At 49.5% G+C, this 22,147-nt stretch overlaps 1 protein-coding gene across 2 annotated transcripts in view; it reads right to left on the bottom strand.

The window, feature by feature from the left end:
• PLPP4 (phospholipid phosphatase 4) overlaps window positions 1-22,147 on the bottom strand; it is a 115,884-nt gene that overhangs the window by 68,749 nt on the left and 24,988 nt on the right. For both annotated transcript variants that reach the window (XM_035030358.1, XM_035030365.1), the window contains exon 2: window positions 3,302-3,410. In XM_035030358.1, coding sequence (XP_034886249.1) covers window positions 3,302-3,410 — 109 coding nt within the window. The remainder of the gene's footprint in view (window positions 1-3,301; window positions 3,411-22,147) is intronic.

Below are 22,147 nucleotides of genomic sequence, written 5' to 3'. Positions count from 1 at the left end.
ATGATGATGGTGGTGATGGTGATGAATATGGTGGCGACAATAAGGGTGATGGTGATGATGATGGTGGTGATGATGGTGATGATGAATCTCCCTACAAGTTTACCCGAGCCTCTAGCCCTTCCTAGATTCTGTTTCTCTTTAGAGTGCCATCTCCCCGAGGAGCCTACAGGATCCCTAAGGATATCCCTCCCACCCAGGCCTAATTTGACTTCCCATCACCTGAAGCTCCTATGGCTTTCCTTACCCACAGCAGGCTCCTGGAAGTGTTCTCTGAATGTACAGACACAACTACGAAGACAGCAAAAAGAATATACTAAAAAGCAAAAACCAGCACAAAGTCTTCCTACACCAAAAAGTAGATTTTCAAAAATGCTACAATAAACCCCACATACTCAGGAAGGAACCATGACATCTTTCGAATAAGGGAGCAGGCTTCCATAAAGGCAGCTAATGGTCTGCGAACATCCAGGAAATGCAAATCCAAGACTCAGTATATGTAAAAAGACTTCTCAGCCTGTCCCTCTGCTCAACAGGAACCCAGAGTCATCAAGGGAAACAAACTCTCAGAATCAAACAACCCAACTACATTCAACTTCCAGGTTGACAGAGTCATCTTCACTGAAAGTGCCAAAGGCAAAACAAATGAGGGGGCGCTTCGTGGTGATGTGATCACCATTCACTCTGTTTAACTCAATCCCCTACCATTCTTTTTTTTTTTTTAAGATTTTATTTATTTATTTGAGAGAGAGAATGAGAGAGAGCACATGAGAGGGGGGAGGGTCAGCGGGACTCGATCCCGGGACTCCAGGATCATGATGCTTAACCAACTGAGCCACCCAGGCGCCCAATCCCCTACCATTCTGATCTGAACAAGTGGCTACTCTAAAATGCACACATGCACACCCATACACACACAAACACACACACACAAACACCCCTCCAGAGGCCTAATTTCCCAGTCAAAAGACATCTGGGTTATTACCAGCTGCCTTTCAATAACACTTTGAAAGTTGAAAAGGTTGCCTTTAGATTAAAACATTCCAACCAAAAGTAAAAGAGACCCTAGGATTTGGTTTATGTATTAAGTAGCAACACTTGAGCTTTCTAAGGAAAGCAACATAGTTTAAAAAAATAAAAACATGTTTTATTACAGTCTTCCATTAACATCTGAAGGTTTTAAAGGATCAAAGCAAACAAATGATATTTTATATTAAACTCTTACTAAAATCCAGGAGGAAAAAAAATCTAATTAATGTGGTGACAAAGTATTTTTCCGCTTTGTGTTACATTATAAATGTATCTACTGCGTTCCTTGTGTTATTATGGAATTGCATGAAATCTTGTGACCAAATGAATGAAATGCATCAACTACTATTAACAAAACAAAAGGCTGAGCTTATCTCATTAGGGGACTCAAGGGTAGGAATCAGGATTTGAGGATGAATACACTTCTATTCTCTGAGAATCACAGCACTGAATAACTCCTTTACTGCCTCGCATCCACCCCTGCCAACATGCAAATGCACCCCCTCCTATTTGTGTCTGCAGCCAGAATATTTGTGGCATTGGTATCTAGACTTCAAAACAATCCATTGTTCATAAATCTAGGACACAGCCACAAATTTCTCACACTATCCCATATGAACCTTAATCTCCAAATTGTGTTTTACAGCACATAAAATGTGAAACCTGTGAGGAAGGGGGATAAGTGGTAAGTAGGAGCTTCCCCCTTTCAAAACCATGGAGTAAACTAGTTAGACATATGCTAGTTCCTTTATTTCTAGGATTTATAGAAGATTTAAGTTACAGCAAAAATGGAAAAAGTCTCATTTTCATATTCAAGTGTTAGGTAATGCCTGAACTCTTCAATTCCCCTAAAATTTACAAAAATCCAGTTTAGTTTCCAGTGGAAAAGCAATTATTAAAGAGCAATTAAGGGCGCCTGGGTGGCTCAGTTGGTTAAGCGGCTGCCTTCGGCTCAGGTCATGATCCCAGGGTCCTGGGATTGAGTCCCGCATCGGGCTCCCTGCTCAGCAGAGAGCCTGCTTCTCCCTCTCCCTCTGCCTGCCTCTCTGCCTACCTGTGCTCTCTCTCTTTCTCTCTCTGTCAAATAAATAAAATCTTTAAAAAAAAAGCAATTAAAATAATACTTCAAAGCTCATGTAATGTGCTGGGCATTTTGGGATGTTTGCAGACACAAAGATCTTTCCAATCATCACTAATTAACAAGATTTCCTACATAAAATCAGAGGGATTTCCTTCAAAACGCAAAAACATTCCTCATGTGCTCGAAGAAATCTCTGACCCAATCAGTTAAGTTCCCAGAGGCACAAGACACAATGGCTGGTCAACAGGAATAAACTTCAAGCTGTAAGGCGGGCCAACCAAAAGTCACATCACTGTTCTGTAACAAAGAGGAGCTTAAATATTTCCTCTGCTACAGAAAGGCCTGATGGCAATTCCGCAGGAGGCAATCAGCATCCGCAAGGAGTCCTGGACACTGGGCTCCCACCCTACAGGGCAGCCTCATGGCTGAGACCAGGCTCAGAGCTGGCTGCTTAGATCTGAATCCTGGCTCTGCTGCTCACTAGCTGTGTGGATCTGGGCAAGTTCCCTCCTTTCTCTGGGATGCAATTCTGCACCTGCAAATGAGGACAAGACTGACAGCTTTCTCACTGGAATGCTGGATGAGATCCAATGAGATAATCCTTCTTTCTCAAGCTCTCAGCAAAGGGCCCAGCACATTGGAAGTGAAATATAAAAGGTCTCGATTGCCATGGGGCGAGGGTGAAGAGGTAGAAGTAATGCCACTATAATCCACCAGCTATCTGGACGCTGGCCCATTTATTCGAGAGGCAGAAAGGCACAAAACACTATCCAGGGATTGAGTCATACAAGGTGGTCTCATCCGTGGTCACCTGACCAGCTAGAACCAGAAGAGCAGTTAACAGAGCTATCTATGGTGCCTGAGTTTGGCAAAATTGAGGTTTATCCTCGAAGAAGATGGAGCAGGGAAATCGGTCTCTAGTCTTATTTTACTGCAAATATCTGTAAACCACTTGGCCCAGCTCAGGTAAGGAGGTCCCTTTTCTTTCCAATGTGGCAGGCAATTACTAGCTCTCACGTGACCAAGTGGCGCCCGTCACGATCTGGAATTGAGTTCAATGTGATGGGCTGCTTACCTCCTCTCTCTTCCAGACTGCTCATGGTCTTCAGCAGGGGTTAGAAAAGCAGAAATGAAAACCCATTTGGTTCATACTTGGGAGACTGGTCAAATCAGCCATGAAATCGTGGTACTTACAAACATGAGGCGGGTAGGTATGTTGTCTGATTGCACCAAAGGATTTTTATAGAGCCAGATCTCTTCTGGCTGGATGACTCTCTGGAATGGATCCAAAAACTCCGTAAAACTGAAACAAAACAAAGACAGACGCGTGAGGGCTTGAGCGCTCATCTATTGCCTGTAGTCCCCGAGAAGGCCACTCCCACACGCCCTCAGTGGAGAATCCAGCCTCTGGGGAAGGAGAAGGTAATAACAGGCTGCCCAGGGGGGGGGGGGGGGGGGGGGGGGCAGATGGATTGAAAGAATTACTGAGATTCTGTAGAACCTTCTGTCAGCAGCAAAGCCCCATTCTGGGCATAAAAGAACAGCGGCGAAGCTGACCTACAAAGACCCTAGAAGTCAGGGCTCCAAAGTGAACTAGGAGCCGAAGGGCAGAATGGGGCGGGGAGGGGGGGGCTCAGACTGGGGCAAGGCCAGCCAGCAGCACAGCTCTGGGAAGGAAATGGGCTCAATGTGGAGCAAAGGTGAATGAGCAGTTGGCACCACCTGGGGAAAGAACCCTGGGCTCTTCCCTTCCCTCCCTTACCCCGATGGCACGCTGACACTTCTCCACCAGGAGGGGGCAGAGTGAGCAAGAAAAGCCTCCCTGAGAATACGGAAGGTTGGGCAGGAGGAACACTGAGAGAAAGGGAGGGAGGGAAGGAAGGAAAAGGGGAATAAGGAGAATTCTGGGGCTGCTGCCAAGAAACCAGACAGCATTAAGCATCCACGTCCTCCTCTCATCACCCTCCCAAGCCCTCCCACACCCTGGGAGCCCACAACACCCATGCGGATGGAAAGCAAACACCACCAAGAGTAAAAGGGGATGGAGGGGGGTCAGGGGGACGGAGCCTGCAGGGATATGGTTTGCTTTGTCCGACTGACCCTCCGGCCCAGGTCTCCACCTGGCGAACTCAGTTCAGAATGGGGGTCCGAGAGAGCCAGGCAGAGGCTGAATGTCTTTTCAGACCTAGTCTCGGAGGTCTCATGGTGTCATCTGGTGACATGCAAGTCATTAGGTCAGCCCACATTCAAGAGAGGAGTGGACTCCCCTCTTGGCAGGGATATAGAGCAAGGTCCCAACAGAGAAAGGCTGCTTAAGATGACAGATGTGGCTTTAAAATAACAATATGCCAACCACCGGCTGTCATCATTGTAATGGGCCCACAGCCCCCCTCTCAGAGACCCCAGAACCTTGATCCCCATTCCTTCCCCATGCAGCCAGCCACACCGCTGAGCACGTCCCTCCTCACCTTGCTTGTCCCCCAGGTGTTACTCCCCTCGTGGCTATTTTTTAAAGCCTCGTGCACCCAGCCTTTTGCACAATTCTACATCCCACCCCGAGAAGCTGCAGTCAGAATGCATCTATCAAGCAAATTATATCCTCTGGGAGCAGCGGAGTCAAGAAAGATAGATGTCCCTTCTCCAGCCACGCTCCAGCCACCAGTGGCTGCCTCTGAGAATCCAGACAGCGGGGCACCTGCACAGAGGACTTGGGCCTCAGAAAGCAAAGGGGGGCAGAGGTGGGCATGCGGGGTGCAATGGAAAGGTCTGGAGACCATACAGGGTGGTTACCAAGAAAGGACATCCCAGGCCTGGAAACCCCCTCCCACAAGCTCTCTGTAGGTGGTCTGGAAGCCAGGAAATGGAAACCCACTTCCACGGAGGAGGTCAGGCATGGGCTCCAATGACCTGTTCACAGGGGCTCACTACGCCCACATGAGGACTCCCCAGAGCTGTTAGATCAGCACTCCCCAAACATGAATGTGCCCAGGATCCACTTGGGGGGCTTGTGCCTACAGAAACAGCCAGTCCCGGGAAGGGCCAGAGAGTTGGCATCTCCAGCCAGGTGCCCCGTGGTGCCGACGCTGCTGACCTGTGGCTCAAACCTTGATTCACAAGGGGCCAGGGCATCGGCCTCACAGGGAATGCAGAATCTTGGGGCCTAGCCCAGACCTACTGAATCACAATCTTCACTTTTAACAAGACCCCCAGGGGATGCATGTGAGCACTATAGTCAGATATACACAGCTCTTGGGTGGGAAAGCTGGTGCTTCCCAGCTTCGGTCTTTGAAGAACCAAGTTGGCCAGTTTTGCCTTATCCCCCGCCCTCCTCCCGGACCGTGACTTTCCTCGAGACTTTGTAAACTAAAAGCCTAGAAGAAACTTCACGTCACTGCTTAATTATGAAATCAGCATTCCCTCCATAAACAGCGGGTAAACGTCAAAATAAATACAATGAAAACCAAAGACTGCTATTAAATTCTACTTTGGTACTGCTGCTTTGGAACCTCGCCTGCCCTCTGTGGACGCCCTCCAGGGCTTCCCCCGCGAGGCAGGGAAGATGGAAGGACAAGTGAGAGGGGGCGAACGTGCCCTCCCCGTGCCTGTGGAGGTGGGGGCTCCCACCGCGTGTCATCTCAACTCACCCCGCAAAGCCCGTAAAATCATCTCCGGCACTGCCGCGGTCATGGAAGCAGGTCAAAATGTTTTGGTGCGAAAAGGAAGGAGTTACTACTAAAGTAAACATACAATTTTCTTTTGTCAAAATTCTAACTGCCCAAAGTCAGGGACCTTGCTGTTGGATTTGGATCCAAGTTACGCTTCTTTCATTTCTTGGCTGTTTGAATTTGACAATTACCTTAATCTACCTGTATATCAATTTCTTCTTGGCAAAGGAGGAACAGTGTTATTGTTTTCTCCTTAGTTTTCTGATGATGCAGTTTGAAGAACTTGGAAAACATACACTGTGAAAATTCAAAGACGTTATTCTAACTTTATGCTGGACATAAAAATCATGTGTAAATCCTCCTTAGGCTTGGTTCCTATCTCCTCTCTCTCTCTCCTGGTGGCCAGTCCTGTTTTCACAGCCCAGCTGACTTTAAGCAGCCTACAGTATCTGCTTATATAGGAAGGAATGCAGCAGGGGACAGACAGTGGACCATCATTTTTGCCTACTGTTTATTCACTCAACAAACACCTAACTGAGTGCCCGTGATGTGCCAGGTATTGCCCCATGAACCCTGGTGAATAAAACACACATAGTCCCCACTTTTGCGGAGATTATAGTCAAGGGACCCTAAGTGCCAACTGATTGGGGAATGAGATGTTGAATCTTCTGTTACAGGTATCAGAGTGCCGACTACACAGATCGTCAGCCCACTCTGCTTTGAGGAGATGTCAGGTTAGGAGTGTTCCAGCAGTTGGACCCATGAGATGGCCTCCAACCTAGAGCCGCTTATAAGGACCCTGACCCCCGGAAATGTTATGGGATGTGTATCTATCACTGTTCATGTGCTGAATGTGCCAACAGATTCAGCCCAGAGTTAGGAACCCAGAAGAATGGCCCATCTTGACATCACACTAGCAAGGAATAATGATGCTTCTGTCCCCCATGCCTCTTTTAACTCAAAGTCAAGTTCTCAAAGCCCCAGAATCTCCCCATCATCTTCTAAAAGACTCCACAAATTTGTCAATGATCTTTAAGTCACGGACCTTGGTACCATACCTTTTTCAAGATAAGGTTAACAATTCAGTCACATACTAGGCACAGATTTCTACCTCCTTGACTCCCAAACAAAAATAACACAAGATTGTACTGAAACATGAACTTAACCAGGCCATTAAACTTGGTGTAAATCCCTGCTTTGGCATTTGCCAGCTGGGTGGCTTGAGAAAAGTCACTTAACCTCTCTGATCCTCAAACACCGTCGTCCCCCCCCCCCGCCCCCCGCCCCAGGATGGCCATACCTTCCAGGACAGTGATAATACTGCTATCATTAGCAGTAAGAAAAGTTGGGGTCTGGCACGGTGCCTGGGGCACTGAAAGCCTCAACCAAATGCTCTTCCTGCAGGGTGGGCATGAACAGTGCTGAGGACATGATGTGGGTCTGAGAAGGATGCCCCCCCACCCCCCGATCCCCAACCCAGGGGCAGTGAGGTTGCATGCCCGGGGAAAGAGGATCAGACAGAATGTCAACACCGGCCACTCATCACTTGGCCATTCTGTGAGCCAACAATGGCCCAGGCAGCCACTGCTGAAGCTTGCGGTGTTCAGGAGGGCAAAACAAGACTCGTGATAAAGAAGTTTTCCAGGCAAAAGCAAAAAGTAAAGCCTGTTTCTTACTTGAACTATTGACCTGCCCCCCCCTAGTGGGCCTCTCCCACACAGGAGTGAAAACACTGGCGAATGGGCTCTGGAAGTGGTCAGGGACAGGCAGCTGCTACATAGGGAAGAGGTGTATAGGATTTAGTCCTGGGCAAGGGGTAAGATGAGGCTACAGAGAGAACACGCTGATGAATTATCTCAGCGACCTGCCCGCACACAGCCTTCTCCTGAGTTTGGTCATTGGATGCCCCAAAGTCAAGAGTAACAGTTTTCATAAAAATAGCTAGTTATTACGTTTGGAGCTGTCTTGTGCTGTGCCCTTGACTTGGTGCTTTCCAACATCCCTTGTTTACTCTTCATAAGAGCCCTATGAGATAGTAATTGCTGTTATCCCCATTTTAGAGATGGGGGCACTGAGGCCACAAAGCAAAGTGTCTCTTGCCTGAGTCATCACAGCTCTATGTGCTATGGAATGTCCACTATCCCACATCCTTCTGAGCACATACTCTGGAACTTTAAGGAAAGAACACACAAATACACACACACGCACACACACGCATGCACTGCCCACCAGTGTAAAGTCATCTGCAATTATTTTAATAAGAGATACCATTTTCCACAATTAGAAACACAGCCTTACTCTCGGGAAATGCAACATGGGGATCTCAGCTCTCAGTCAGTGTGAAGGCTGAGATCAGATTCTTGCAGAGAGCAGTTTGACGTTTGTTGGGAAGGAGGGAAGGGCAGAAATCATGAGAGAAGTGAAGCCCCCGAGACGTTGCTCCCGCCAGCCCCCTCCTCCCTGCCCCTTGGAGAAGCAGATGCCCCCGCAGCAAAGACACCTGCAGCTCACCTGCACTGGGGAGAACGGCATCCAGGAGACCAGCCCTGGACCAGACGAGGAACGGCTCCCAGAGCCCCCACCCCATCCTGGGGATGCTCTCTCTTCTCTGCAGCAGCCTCACAAAGGATGAGAAGGCAGTTGAGCGAGGGCGACTGCCACCTGGGGCCAAGGCACAGGCAGAGCCTGGCTCCAATCCTCATGCCCTTCCAACTGTGAGGGCACAGACTCTGGAGAGGCAGCCTGGGTTGGATTTCCACTCTCCCTTACTGGCTGCCTGACCCTGGGCAAGGCACGTCCCTTCCCGGGCCTTGGTCTCCTTACTCTGCCAAGTAATGCTGACAAGAACACCTACCTCAGAAGGCTGGTACAAATACTAAACAGGTAACAATGTGAAGTGCTTAGAAGGGCACGGGCATGTGTTCTCACCCTGGTGGGGGGAAAGCCTAAAATTACAGCCCAATATTGTGTCCTGCCCCAACCTCTGAAACCACACAGACTTCAAACAGCCTGACCACAAGCTCCCTGCCCCGCTCCACTCCCTCAGGTAAGGTCCCCCCACCAAACAATCCTCCTGATCAAGGGACCAGGTGCAATTTCTGCTTATCCTTGCGTATTGGGTTTCTATCCCCTGCCAGCCCATGAACAGACCAATCACATCCTTCCGCAGGAACCAGGGACACCCCACCCTCTTGGTACTACACAGCCTGCCTCCCACAGGCCCTGCAGATTCGCTCTGCCCTACTTCTAGCCCTGCCCGCAGGTGGTGTCCTCCTCCCCTGCTGTGAGTATATGTGACTAATAAACTGCTATTGATCTCTCTGTCCCATCTTAAGTGTCATGTATGGCCATCCCCATAACCCCAGGGTAGAAATCCCTCCTCGCCAAGGGGGTGAAGATGGGGCGTCAGAGCCTGTACCTCTTGGCTAGGCCCTCCTGAACATGAGGGATGGGACAGTGGTGGAAATATGTGGGCCAAGCCTGGAAATGTCATCGATCTACCCAGCTCCAGGAAGGAAGAGAAAGGACCAAGAACAGGCAGCATGAATAAAACCAAGCCGCTGACCCGACTACCTGTTCACGCCAGCTCTCCTTCAGCTTTTAGAAACATGGCCCTATCCTGCCTCCCCTACCTGTGGTCACCAGTGCCAGGACCACAGACACCTGTGTGCTTCTGACACATGAAGTACACGGCACCTCCATGGAGCATTCTTCCCAAACATGTATACTCTGAACCTAAATCAAGTCTTTGGATCCAACTTCCAGCTAATAAGAAACACAGGGACAGACGAACTAGTCAAATGCCCTCAAGCAAGTAATTAGACAAGTCCAGAAAGAAAGCTAGAGGGAATGTTCCAGGTTACAGGAATCTGAAGAGACAAAACAACCAAATGTAACATACATTTGACTGGATCTTGGGTCAAAAAAATTTAAAAAGCCATTAAAAAGAAACTCTGAGGGTGACTAAGGCAATACAGGGACTGGAACAAACCAGGTATCAGGTGATCATAAGGAAATATTACTAATTTCCTTCAGTGCAGTAAGGACATGGATATGGAGAAGAAGGCTTTGTTTTTAGGAGATGCATTTAGGGAGCTTAGGATAATGAACTGTCAGCAATTTCCTCTCAAATACTTCAGAAAATTGTATATAAAACACATAACTACAGAGATAAAGCAAATAGGGTAAAATGTTAATTGTTAAATCTAGGTGGAGCAGATGGGGGATTTTACTGTTTCAACTTTTCTGTATATTGGAAATTATCCAGGACGAGAGGCTGGCATAGAGGGGCCCAGGAGCAGGAACCCCCAAAGGGAGGGAAATAGCACAGAAGGCAATATGGCAACGGAAATGCAGGCTTAGCAGAGCTGTGGAGTTGAACAGCTTCTGTTCCACCTCTGCCACTTACAACCTGCATGACCCTGGGCAAGTGACACCTACTCTCTGAGCCCTGGGTGCCTCCTCCGGAAGTGGAAATAACCATAAACCCCACTCCCCTCCCCGCCTTCAGGGTCGCACTGAGGAAGGATCAGTGAGGTCACGCACAACGGACTCAGCATAGCGCTCAGTAGAGGCCCCCTCCCCGAGAGCCATCTCCCGCCACAAGAGCATATTCAAGCTCGGGCACGGAGAAAGCAGGACACACCCAAACCTGCCTGCCACGGGGCAGGGGCACACATGGAAGTGTATGTTGCAGAAGCATGATGTTCAAAACTACGCGCATCACCCCACAAGTCCAAACGTTTAATCCACCAATTTCTGAACACTTCTGCAGAGGGTGCCCTCCCTCTGGAAGAAACAGAAGATGGAAAACATTTTAGTTGTCTGAATTCAAACAGAAAATCCCGGTCTACACAAACACAGCCTGCAAAAGCTAATATATTGGGTCCAGCTGGGGCTTCATGCCCTGGGGAAGCGGCTGAGGCCCCCTCCCCATCTATAAAATGGGCAGAACACCCTGCTGAAATGTCATGAGAATTTGGGATCATAGTCAGGGTCCATGAGAAGCACTCAACAACAGGTATTAACACTACTTATCACTGAAAAACCCCAGATTAAAAAAAAATCCTAAAAACGTGCATACCTTATAAGAATGTGTGGACCTTATCTGGATCCTGATTCAAAGAAATGAGGTGTTCACTTGATCAAGGTTTACAAATGGTATTGTGCTCCTGGAGGGCTGGCTCAGCTTTTCGTTGTTGTTGTTTTGTTGGGTTTTTTTTTTTTTAGTTCTCATTGGTTAAAGTTTTTGAAGTACTGACATATGAAATGATGTCATGTCTGGGCTTTGCTTTAAAAACCTCCACCAATAAAAGGGGAGGGAGAACAGATGAAATCAAAGTGTTGGTAACTGGTGGAGGGTATCTGACAATTTCCACACCAAAAAGTTTTTTAAAATGATTTTGCTCATTGGCCCGAAAGATACTTGCAAAATTAAGTGTTTTATCAGCCAAAGCAACTAATGCCCTTGGAAAGCATTATTTCAGTCAAGTGTAACAACTAAAAGAGTAGTGAATAAAAATCAGCAAGAAGAAAGGAGAAGAGACAAGGGAAGAGGTCAGGTCCTTCAAAAAAGGAGTCTCCTTCCAAAACCTGCACACCTAGACCTATCTGAAAACCCTCAGGATGCGGTGCCCCAGAGCCCAAGGCAATGAGGAGTCCTCTCCCTGGACATCGGAAAGCAAGTACTTAATAACCAGGGTGGTGACAGGCCGGTGACAGTGAGCTATGGGTGACAGGAGACTATGCGCCGATCCAGGCCACTGGGAATCTACTTCCCACTGGCTGCAGGGCTTCCTGGAGCTCAGAGCCCAGCTCCCCCTCCCCCGGCAAAGCTCTCCCCTCTGGGAGGAACATCCTCTGGGCCAGACACATCTCCTAGCAGAAAATGTTTCTGCAGGGGCTACCGCACCGTGTCTGAGCCACAGGCAAACAAAAGCCACTCAAAAAAAAAAAAAAAAACTAGTAAAAGAAGAGGGAGGAAAGTATATATTTCTTTGCTAACAGACCTCCGTCTCCAATTAAGCTCCGACTCTAGAATGCCCAGTGAAGCATTTACTCCTGGATTAAATAAATCTTTAGGAATTGAGCCAGAGCTTAAAGCACTCTGGAGCATTCTCCATACCCAGGCCTGGACCAGGCCACATAAAGATCCCAGGACACACTCAGCAGAGTTCTGTCTGGGGCAGAACAGAATGCCAGTCAACACTCAGGACAAAACGCTGTGCAGACAGAGCTTAATTTGAAAGGGCTTCTGAGCTGTAATTTTCATTCAAACACATCAGCCAGAGAGCCCTTGTTCTAAACAGGGGCCCCCGAAGTGTCTCTGAGCTCTTCCTCCATTTCAACCTCATCTGAACTCCCCCCGGTGTCAGTCAGCAGGGGGGCAGGGCAGCAGCAGGGCCTTTCTTACCCGAGTCCACGGCAGAGAGCAGCAGAGCCCAGACCCGACCACGTTCTCCGTGACCTGCTTGTCCATGTTCTAGAATGATCTTCATCTGGGCTGGTAGGTGAGAAGAGGCACATGCGTGAGACGGAACAGCCACAGATCGGACGGCTAAGGGCTGGGGACAGCCAGTATCTGACGAGAGGCTAATGGCAGGGCCAGGTCAGGGTGGAGAGCATGTGGGGAGCATATGAGTCAAGACGCTGGGGTACACCTGCCCTAAGCATGACAACCTGCTCTGCAGCTGAGGTCTGGGGAAGGCAGACGTTTCCCCTCTACCCTGAGGCGTGGCCAGGCCTGTGGTGTTTAAGCAGATAAAGAAACTGTGCTTGCCCCCAAAGCCTTTTGGCTATCTGTAAGCATCACTAAGTGTTTTCCTGGCCACCTGCACTCCAACCCTCAAATCCTTAATGCAGAGTCAAACTGGCCCGCGGACCTGGCTTGACCTTGCACAGAGGCAGACATCCCCGTGCTGGTTTCTGTGGCCCCAGCGATGGCCAGTTAGAGTCAAGGACCAAGCAATCGCTGCCTGTTGGTATGACTGGGCTGTACAGTGGGGATCCATCTGCCCACTCGAAATCACCTGAAGAGGAGGATCGAGAACAGCTGGGTCATCATCACTGCTGCGAAGATACAGTGGCTTCGGGCTGAATGGAAGGGCCACAGGACAACACCAGCTCCAAGAGGGCACTAATTCTTGCCCGCGTTTGCTCAGAGCTGTAGAACAGTGCCTGGCATGCAGTGAGTGCTCAATAAATACCTGTTGCATCAAGACTAAACAAACCTATGGCAGCTGTTTCAGTAAAGACCCAATCTTCTGCCACATGGACTCTCCAGTCAGAGGCTGACAACTGGCTGCCCTTGGACCGAAAGCAACTTGCGGTACATTTGGTTTGGGCAGCTCAGTGGATTGGTTTTTTTTTTAAAGATTTTATTTATTTACTTGACAGAGCGACACAGCGAGAGAGGGAACACAAGCAGGGGGAGTGGGAGAGGGAGAAGCAGGCTTCCCGCCGAGCAGGGAGCCCGATGCGGGGCTCGATCCCAGGACCCCAGGACCATGACCTGAGCCGAAGGCAGACGCTTAATGACTGAGCCACCCAGGTGCCCTCAGTGGTTTTTTTTTTTAAATGTATAATTCATGGCCGATATTTGAAAACCAGGAGCTCTTACAGCAAAATCTGAATTTCTGGCTTCCGGTGAAGAACTTGGTCTGGCAACCTCCGGCCCATATCCCTCCAGGTCAACACACTGATGAAGGAGTTAAGAAGGAGCTGCCCACTTGGGAGGGCAAAGCCTGCCCAGGGTCCAGCCACCCCCGCTGCATCTGTGCAACGTGACATGTGTGCTCATCTCCGTGGCTGTCATAGGCTGGCTGCTGGCTGGGCCCAGAGCGGGGGGCACTTCACAGTCTCCAGCATCCCCTAGTCTCCAGGAACCCCCCACTCTATGAGGCCAGTGCCCCCAGGGGACACGTGCGCCTCTCTCTTCTCAGGGAGCCTGGCTTTGTGGGGTGCTCGTCTGCCAAGTGGTTTGTTAGGACTAATCGGTCCACAGCAGTTGTGTGTTGAGCTGTCGCCCCACCCCCACCAGCACCAGCAGCACCGCTCCCCTGCTGAAACACCAGTCTGCAAACCTTGCTCTCTCCTCTGTCCCAAGCGACAGCACGACCCCAGCCCCCGGCACTGCTGAGAACTGGGTCTGATACGTCACAGACTGTCTGAATGGCTCCTTAGTAACACAGTCAATGAGATGTTGTCTTCAGAGACATCCAGAGGGAAAGAAGGGGAGAGAGGAGGATTGCTTTCTGAGTGCTTCCTACCTGCCAGGAGCCTGCTAGGCAAGTGTTACACCTTCCCTCAATCACTCCTCACAATGGAAAAGTAGGCACTGCCGTCCCTATCGTCCAGAGAGGGAGACAGGCTCGGAGAGGCTTCTTGACCTGCCCAAGTGCATTCAGCAGGACAAGCAACAAAACTGAAGCTCAAACTCAGGTCTTCGAACCATTACCCTGGGCTATTTCCACTGCCCCTGTTTCTGGAAGTGTGGGCTAGAGTACACTGAGGTGGAAGGAAAACCATGGGTGGGCTGCAGACAACTGCACTGAGTGCGGGGAGCGGCGGGAGGACCCAGAGTCTGCCCGGGTAATACGGGGAATCAGCCTGACTTTAGTTAGCAGCACCCTGGACCAGGAATCAAAAGCGCTCCTTAGGTTGTAATTGTAGGAAAATCTCTCCCTCAGTGGCGTTACTTCTTTATCAGTAAAATGGAAATCTATTCCCTTATTCATCCATTCATTTTCAGTACAAGGCAGTTAAATGAAAAGCAGATTCTGAAGTACATGTCCGTGGGTTTGACCTTGGCCAAATCACTCTATTTCTGTGTGCCTTAGTTTCTCATCTGTAAAAGGATTATTATCAATGAGATGATTGGCACAGAGGAAGCAGGCCCAATAAATGCTAGGTTTTACTCCTCATTCATTCATTCACGCAGCCATGCATTCAACAAGCGTCATCAGCCTGCCTACTGAGTAGGTTCTGTGACCCTACTCACAAGAGGCTAGTATTGACCCTGGGCTCCGGGGGCACCATCCTCCTGTTCTCTGATCCCTCTCCCTGCCCACTTTCTCTTTCTCAAGTGTCTCTCCCTCCCTCCAGGCCCTTCGTGAATAATGTGGGCCCCAGGACTTGGGCTCTTCTGTAGTGGGGACAACATATGGTCGCAGGGCCATGCCAGCCCAACCCTGGTCTTTCCAAATTGACATCTCCATCCCTAAGATCTACACTCCCATGTTCACCGCAGTGACATTCACAATAGCCAAGATATGGGAACAACCCTAAGTGTCCAACCATGGATGAATGGATAAAGAAGATGTGGTGTATACATATATACATACACACAACGGAATACTACTCAGCCATAAGAAAGAAGGACATCTGTTATTTGTGACAACATGGATGGACCTTGAGGGCATTATGCTAAGTGAAATAAGTCAGAGAAAGACAAATACCGTACAATCTCACTTATATGTGGAATCTAAACAAGCCACACTCACAGAAACAGAGACTAGAATGATGGTTACCAAGGGCTGGAGGTGGGGGGTGGGAGAAATGGGGGAATGGTGGTCAAGGGGTAGCAACTCAGCTATCAGATGAACAAGTTCTAGAGATCTAATGTACAGTATGGTGATTATAGTTAATAATACTGTATTATACACTTGAAATTTATTAAGATAGATCTTAAATGTTCTTACCACTAATTATATGACATGATGCAGGTGCTAGCTAATACTACAATGATAATCATTTCTCAGTATACAAGTGTATCAGATCAACATATTATACACCTTAAATTTATACACTGTTATATGTCAATTATAGCTCAGTAAAGCTAGAAAAAAACTGAGTATAAAGACCAAGGAATACTGGAAAAGGAGGCTAACAGCATGCTGCTAAAGAAATCACCTGTTGCTTCTCTGCCTTAAATGATTTCCCAAGTGTCATCATGCGTCTTCACATGAATCAGTACCCAGTGCAACTGGGCAATACTGACAATCAGACTGAGGGTTGCTGGAGGGGAGGGGGTTGGGGAGATGGGGTGACTGGGTGATGGGCATTAAGGAGGGCACTTGATGGAATGAGCACTGGGTATTACATGCAACTGATGAATCCCTAAAATCTGCCTCTGAAACTAATAATACCCTATATGTTATGTAAATTGAAATTAAATAAAAAATTTAAAACAAAGAAATGCAGAACACAGAAAAAAAAAGATCCCCTTGTAAAATTCCAAAGGTGCATCTAAATTGCTCTATATACACAATTAGCCGAAGAGAAGGTACCTTCTCACCAGTACATGTAATTGCTTTTCTTAAAAACATAACAATAAAACTCCCTGGCTGTCTCTAAAATATAACAAAGCAAAAGGGTGATTCTTGCCATTCTCAACCTGTTGGGCAGCCAGCTGGACGTATCAGAGAGGCTTCCCCAGATTCCGCAGTCATTACTGGAAGGTCTTAATTGGCTTTTGAGATTTTGCATAGCACTGCAAATCTGGGTAATCGAGTTTGAGGAAAAGTGTAATCAAGCTGATTTATCCACAATTATCTCCCCCATTATCCTCTTTGTTACCCCATTCTGCAATTACTTGCATGGAAAATTTTTATGTAATAGAGACACGCAGATGAAGGCAGCAGATCCCCTGAATCCTACAGCGAGCAGGGGGCTCGGCTCTTCCCAGGGAGCCTGGGCGCCTACAGGAGACCCCCCCACACAGGTGACCTCAAGACAGGTAGCGTAAATGAGGCACAAATGCCCAATGAGCCTCCAAAGCCAGTGCTCCTCGAACCTTACACTCACTTGGAAACTCACAAGTATCCCCCTCCGGGAGAGGACTCACTCCCTGTCAGGTCCATGAGTGCACACTGCTAACCACCACCAAGTGCATTCCAAAGCAAGCCAAAAAGCAACAGTGAAAAAAGCTCAGCCATGGATGGTTGTTATCGGCGCTGACACTTGAATGTCTATTCCCCCTCCCTACATCAATAGTAATTTAAAACAATATCACAGCATCTGGTATTCTTTTTTTTTTTTTTTAATTTTTATTTATTTGACAGAGACACAGTGAGAGGGGGAACACAAGCAGGGGGAGTGGGAGAGGGAGAAGCAGGCTTCCCACTGAGCAGGGATCCCGATGCGGGGCTCGATCCCAAGACCCTGGGATCATGACCTGAGCTGAAGGCAGATGCTTAACTGACTGAGCCACCCAGGTGCCCCAGCATCCGGTATTCTTGAGCCACACGTTGTTCTGGACACTTTCCATGCACCATGTGTCTCTTCAACCTCACAAACCCTATGGAGTATGACTAACATTCCCTCCATTTTACAGATGGTCAAACTGAGGCTTTCAGAGGCCATGCAGTATCCACACAGCCAGATCTCAGAGCCAAGTCTGCCAAGGCTTCAGAGCCTGTCTCACACTCACTCGGTGCTCCTGCCTCGTCAAGGGGAAGGGAGAGACAGAGGGGTCTGTTCCCATCAAAGGATAAGCTGATCTTTTAAAGGAGGATTTGGGAAGAATCAAGAAAACTTTAAAGAAATGGAAAGAAAGCCACTCGCAGAAGGAAGCTGGTGGCGCCATCTTGGTTGGAGGCTGTTGGCAATGCCTATGGGAAGACTGCAGATGGAGGCCCTGCTCTCAACGGGGCCACCAGAATGCCTCCTGACCTTTCAGAGGGCACCTGGGTCTCTAACCCTCAGTTTCTCCATGTGTAAAATGCTTGGGTGGCCTCTAAACGATACCATGTAATGACTTTTAGGGTTTGAAGAGCTTCTGATGCGAGAACAGAGCAGAGCAAGAAGGTCCTGGGGAGCGCTTCTCAACCCCCAGCTGCACATCACACTCACTCGAGAAACTTGTAAAAATATCACTGCCCTGGCCCTGCCCCAGACCAAATTCGAATCTCTGGGGAACCAGGGTGGGGTCCCCTGCTCTGGAGCCGCTCTGTAAGTAAGAGACAGGCAGAAGACATGTAGGGGTCAACAAGACACTTCTCCTTTCACTTTTGTTCCTTTCTATGTGGCTTTTCCCTTTGATGTTGTCTTTACCTCTCAATCAATAATGGTCCTTCTTAAAATGTGACAAGGAATCCAAAGTCTCTGGCACCAAAAAACATGTGTGTTTGTTTTGTGTTGCACCCACGAATCGTTCTATTTTGCAGGGAGTCCCCTCTGAAGACATTAGTCGTGAGCTAAGCCAGCATGACGTTTCCTGTGTCTGAGCTGCCGTGTCCTGAGGCTGAGATTGGCCTGGGCCGGCAGCAGGTCTCTAAGCCTTGGCCGCCACTCGCAATAGGCAGCACCAAGAAGGGCTTGGATTTGGAAAGAGAGACGGAGGGACACCACTCCAGCCCTGAACTCGGAGGCACAACTCCCAAGCATGTGTGAAGAGTTTAATAAATGTCTGCTGAGCCTGAAGCGGTGCCAGGCACCGGGATCCAGAGTGAACGAGGCACAGCGCACATCCTCAGGGAGCCCAGTGGGGAGGGGAGGGGAGGCACAGGCCTAAAACCCAGCCGTATTAGCTTCCTATTGCTGTTGTAACAAACTGTCACAAACTTAGTGGCTTTAACAACACCAGTTCTAGAGGTCAAAAGTCTGATGCACGGGGCCCCTGGGTGGCTCAGTCGGTTAAGCCTCCGACTCTTGGTTTTGGCTCAGGTCATGATCTCAGGGTTGTGAGATCGAGCCCCGGGTCCAGCTCTGGGCTCAGTGCAGAGTCTGCTTCAGATTCTTTCTCACCCTCTGCCCGCCACCCACCCCCCAACTGGTGAGTGCTCTCTTTAAAATACTTAAATAAAATCTTAAAAAAAAAAAAAAGGTCTGATGCACATCTCACCGGGCTCAGGTCAAAGCACTAACAGGGCTGCATTCCTTTCTGGAAGCTCGAGGGGAGAATCACCTCCTTACCTTTTCCAGCTTCTAGAGGTCTCCCTCATTCTTTGACTCATGACCCCCTTCAACTTCACAGCCAGCAACAGTAGGTCTGGAACTATGCGCCCCCCATCTGTCTGGCCCCCTCTTCTGCCTCTTCTTCCTCCATTCTTAAAGACCCATGTGATTAGACAGATCCCACCTGCTCATCGAGGATAAGCCCCTGAACCCCAGGTGAACCGATGAGCGACCTTAGTTACTTGTGTGACCTTTTTAAGTCCCTTTGCCACATAAGATAACAGGTCCACAGATTCCAGAGATTAGGATGTAGACATCCCTGCAGGACATTACTCCACCACAGGCTGGCCACTTTAGGGTGACTGGCTGTGATGACGTACTGTGAGGTGAAGGGAAAATCCTGGGCTCCCCTAGTTTGTCGTTGTTGACATTACATGCAAACACGCATAAGAAGAGAGATGCAAAGAAAACTCCCAAAATGTTAACACTGGTTACCTCTGCTCAGTCACTATGACATCACACGTGTCCACTTCCCTGTGCAACACTGACTACCACAGAGATACCCGCTGACCACTGGGGGGCCCGCCAGGCTGGAAGCTGCGTGAGCACAGAGCCTGTGTCTGTCTATCTCCCTCCACCCCAGGCCCAAGTGGTGACCACAGTAGACACTGGAGAGGCCTCATGCTGCCCCAGCACCTCCTGAGTGCTTTCCACATGCTAATTCACTCAGTCCTCACGAGGCCCCACAGAGCTTGGCATTATTTTTAAGCTCCACTGTTTGCACCTGAGCAAACTACTCCAGCCTACCTCGCTCAAATCCATCCCGGGACCCTGGATAGGTCGCTGGCCCTCTCACCCACCTGTGCTGAACTCAAACAATAAGGTCTAATTTATCCCAATTCCGACCTAGATGAAGAGGAGGCGAAGCCCTGGCAGGGGGCACCCGCCCAGGAAAGGGGGGAGCGGGGTCTGTTCCCAGTTAGCGCCAGTGTACCCCTCTGCAGGCCGGAGTCCCCCGGGCTTCGGACTGGGGCACAGGGAACCAAGACAGTGAGGATGGGGATGGGGACAGGGACTGCAATGGGGAAGATCTGTACCAGTCCAGCCCAGTGGGAGTGGAGAGGACTTGGGAGCCCTGTGGATCTGCAGTAGACCCTTAACCTGCAACTTGAAGCTGTGATCCTGGGGGTGCCACTGGCCCAGCAGTGAGGACTAGAAGAGGTGAGGATGGTAGCTGCCCACCCCCCAGGGCCTGGAATCCATATCACCCCCAGACTTGTAATTCTCTCTCTTGATTCCAGCCACACCGGCTTCCCTTGGGGGCCCTGAGCTTGCCAAGCATGCCCCTACATTGGGATTTTGTCCTTGGCATTTCCTCCACCTGGAATGTTCCTCCCAGACACCTGCAAGGCTTGCTCTTCACTTGCTTCAGGTCTCTGCTCAAATAGCATCTTGTCAGCTAGGTGTTCTTGACCATTTCCACATAAAACATCAACACCCCATTGCAAACCAGCCCTCCCTCTCCTCTTCAGCTGCATTTTTTTCAATTGTTCATCACCATCCAACAAACTATATTTTTATTTGTGTGCTTATTTATAGTCTTTCTCACCAGACTGGCATACAAGCTCGATGGGGGAAAAGACTTTATCCATCTGGTCGCTGCTATGTCTCCAGGGTCCAGAGTTCTGCCTGAAGTCTAACAGAGGTTCAAAAGAATTTGTTGAGGAATGGACGTTTTCTTTCCATGATTTCAGAGGGAAAAAAAACCCACACATATACATTTACTGATATCCCCTCCAACAAATGGTCTGTAATCGTATTTCTGGCTACAAGAGAAAGATGTGGAAAATGAGTTAGGCTTCACACACACACACACACACACACACACACACACGCACACACACACACAACAACCGGGAAGGCCATGCATAGCCAGGCCATGATGACAAAGGGCAGAGAGGCCTGGATACAGACCCGACCTGGGCTGCATGAGGCCGGGAGAGTTTGACGATTGACTCCGTCTCTGACCTCTACGAGGCAGAAAAGCTCCCCAACCTCCACACATGTGGAAATTTGAAGTCAGTTGGTTTTCATGGACAGGCTCAGCTCATCTAGAACAGCTTTCTAACAACCTCGACCATGGGCAATGCAGCTGAGAACCTGAAAGCAGATGGGAACATTAGCCATCTTTTGTCAAGTGGGCCCCGGGGTCAAGAGCTCTACAGAACTGGAGACTAATTCCACATTTCACAGCTGAGGTTCGGAGAGCTTAAGTGATTGGACGGCGGTCCTGCAGCCAGTTAAGCGGCAGCAGGGACTCAAACCCAGGGCTGTCCAGCTTCCAGCCTGGGAGCTCTGCCCATGACCCCACACCCCCTGAAGGCCTGCAGAGGATGAGCTCGGCATGTTAATGCAGACAAGCTGGGCCACTTGCCGAACTGGGAGAAGAGGGGACTCCAGCACCCACGTCCCAGGGTCCTACACTGAGGCACTGGCAGGTCAGCTCCTGCCCTAAAAACGGACAAAGGAGGCAGAAGGGGCCTCTACACGGCAGGCACAAAGTCCCGGCCACTGAATTCCTCTACTTAGAGACACTGGAGGAGCTGTTGCTAAACCCCAAGGCAGCAGAATCATAGCATCAGTGGCCCTTGGAGTAGGAGCAGACTTTAGTTATCAGCTGCTTACTCGCTGACTTGGAGGAAGGTCTCAGTGTCCTCATCTGTCCCACACAGAGAGCAGGAGCACCTAACCCCACCCGGAGGCCGGGGGACTGTGACACAAAGTGCCTGGCAGCCAGGGAGAGCCCTGGCAGGGTGTGCTGTTGATGCTGTGACTGTTATGATCACTAGCTTTCAACTCCTCCCCCTCCAGCATTCAGTTTGCACAGTTAATTGGTGACGCCCACCAAGCAAGCAGCCGGATGTGATTGGAGAGTGCCACTTGTTTTAAAGCTCTTTCATTCAGGGAACTGCACTGTCCCTTCTTCCTGACATCCCCTGTGCGGCCCTGGAACCCCCAGGACGGTCTACACCCTCCTTCCTTGATGGTCCATACCTGGGCATGGTCTAGCTAAGCATCCACAATTCCATCCCCTCTTCCCCACAGCACAGGGTCTGCAAACCTGTCACTGCCTGGTGGCGAGAGGGGTACAAGATCCAATAGTGTGGGGTCCAGAATCCTGCCCCGTACTCTTGAGAGTGGTCATACCACCAATCAGGGTATCCACTGGGCATCTATTGTGAGCCAGTCACAGGGTCACTGCTCAGGGAGGAGCATCTAATAGGCAGACACAGGCTCTATGTGTCCTTGGTCCAAAGCAGAAGATGGACAATCAGACAGACAACAGCCACATGGTTTGGTGAGCACGGTAATGGGGGAGAAGGGGTGCTGTCTATCTTGCAGGCTCAGGGAAAGCTGCCCAGAGAAAGAAAGACCTCACTTGGGGGCTGGAAACAAGTACAGGTTGGGAGAGGGGGTGGGA

This window comes from Mirounga leonina, unplaced genomic scaffold (genome assembly GCF_011800145.1).
Source record: "Mirounga leonina isolate KUSES-001 unplaced genomic scaffold, KU_Mleo_1.0 Mir_114, whole genome shotgun sequence".
NCBI lineage: Eukaryota > Metazoa > Chordata > Mammalia > Carnivora > Phocidae > Mirounga > Mirounga leonina.
This window is presented reverse-complemented; position numbering and strand designations above follow the sequence as displayed.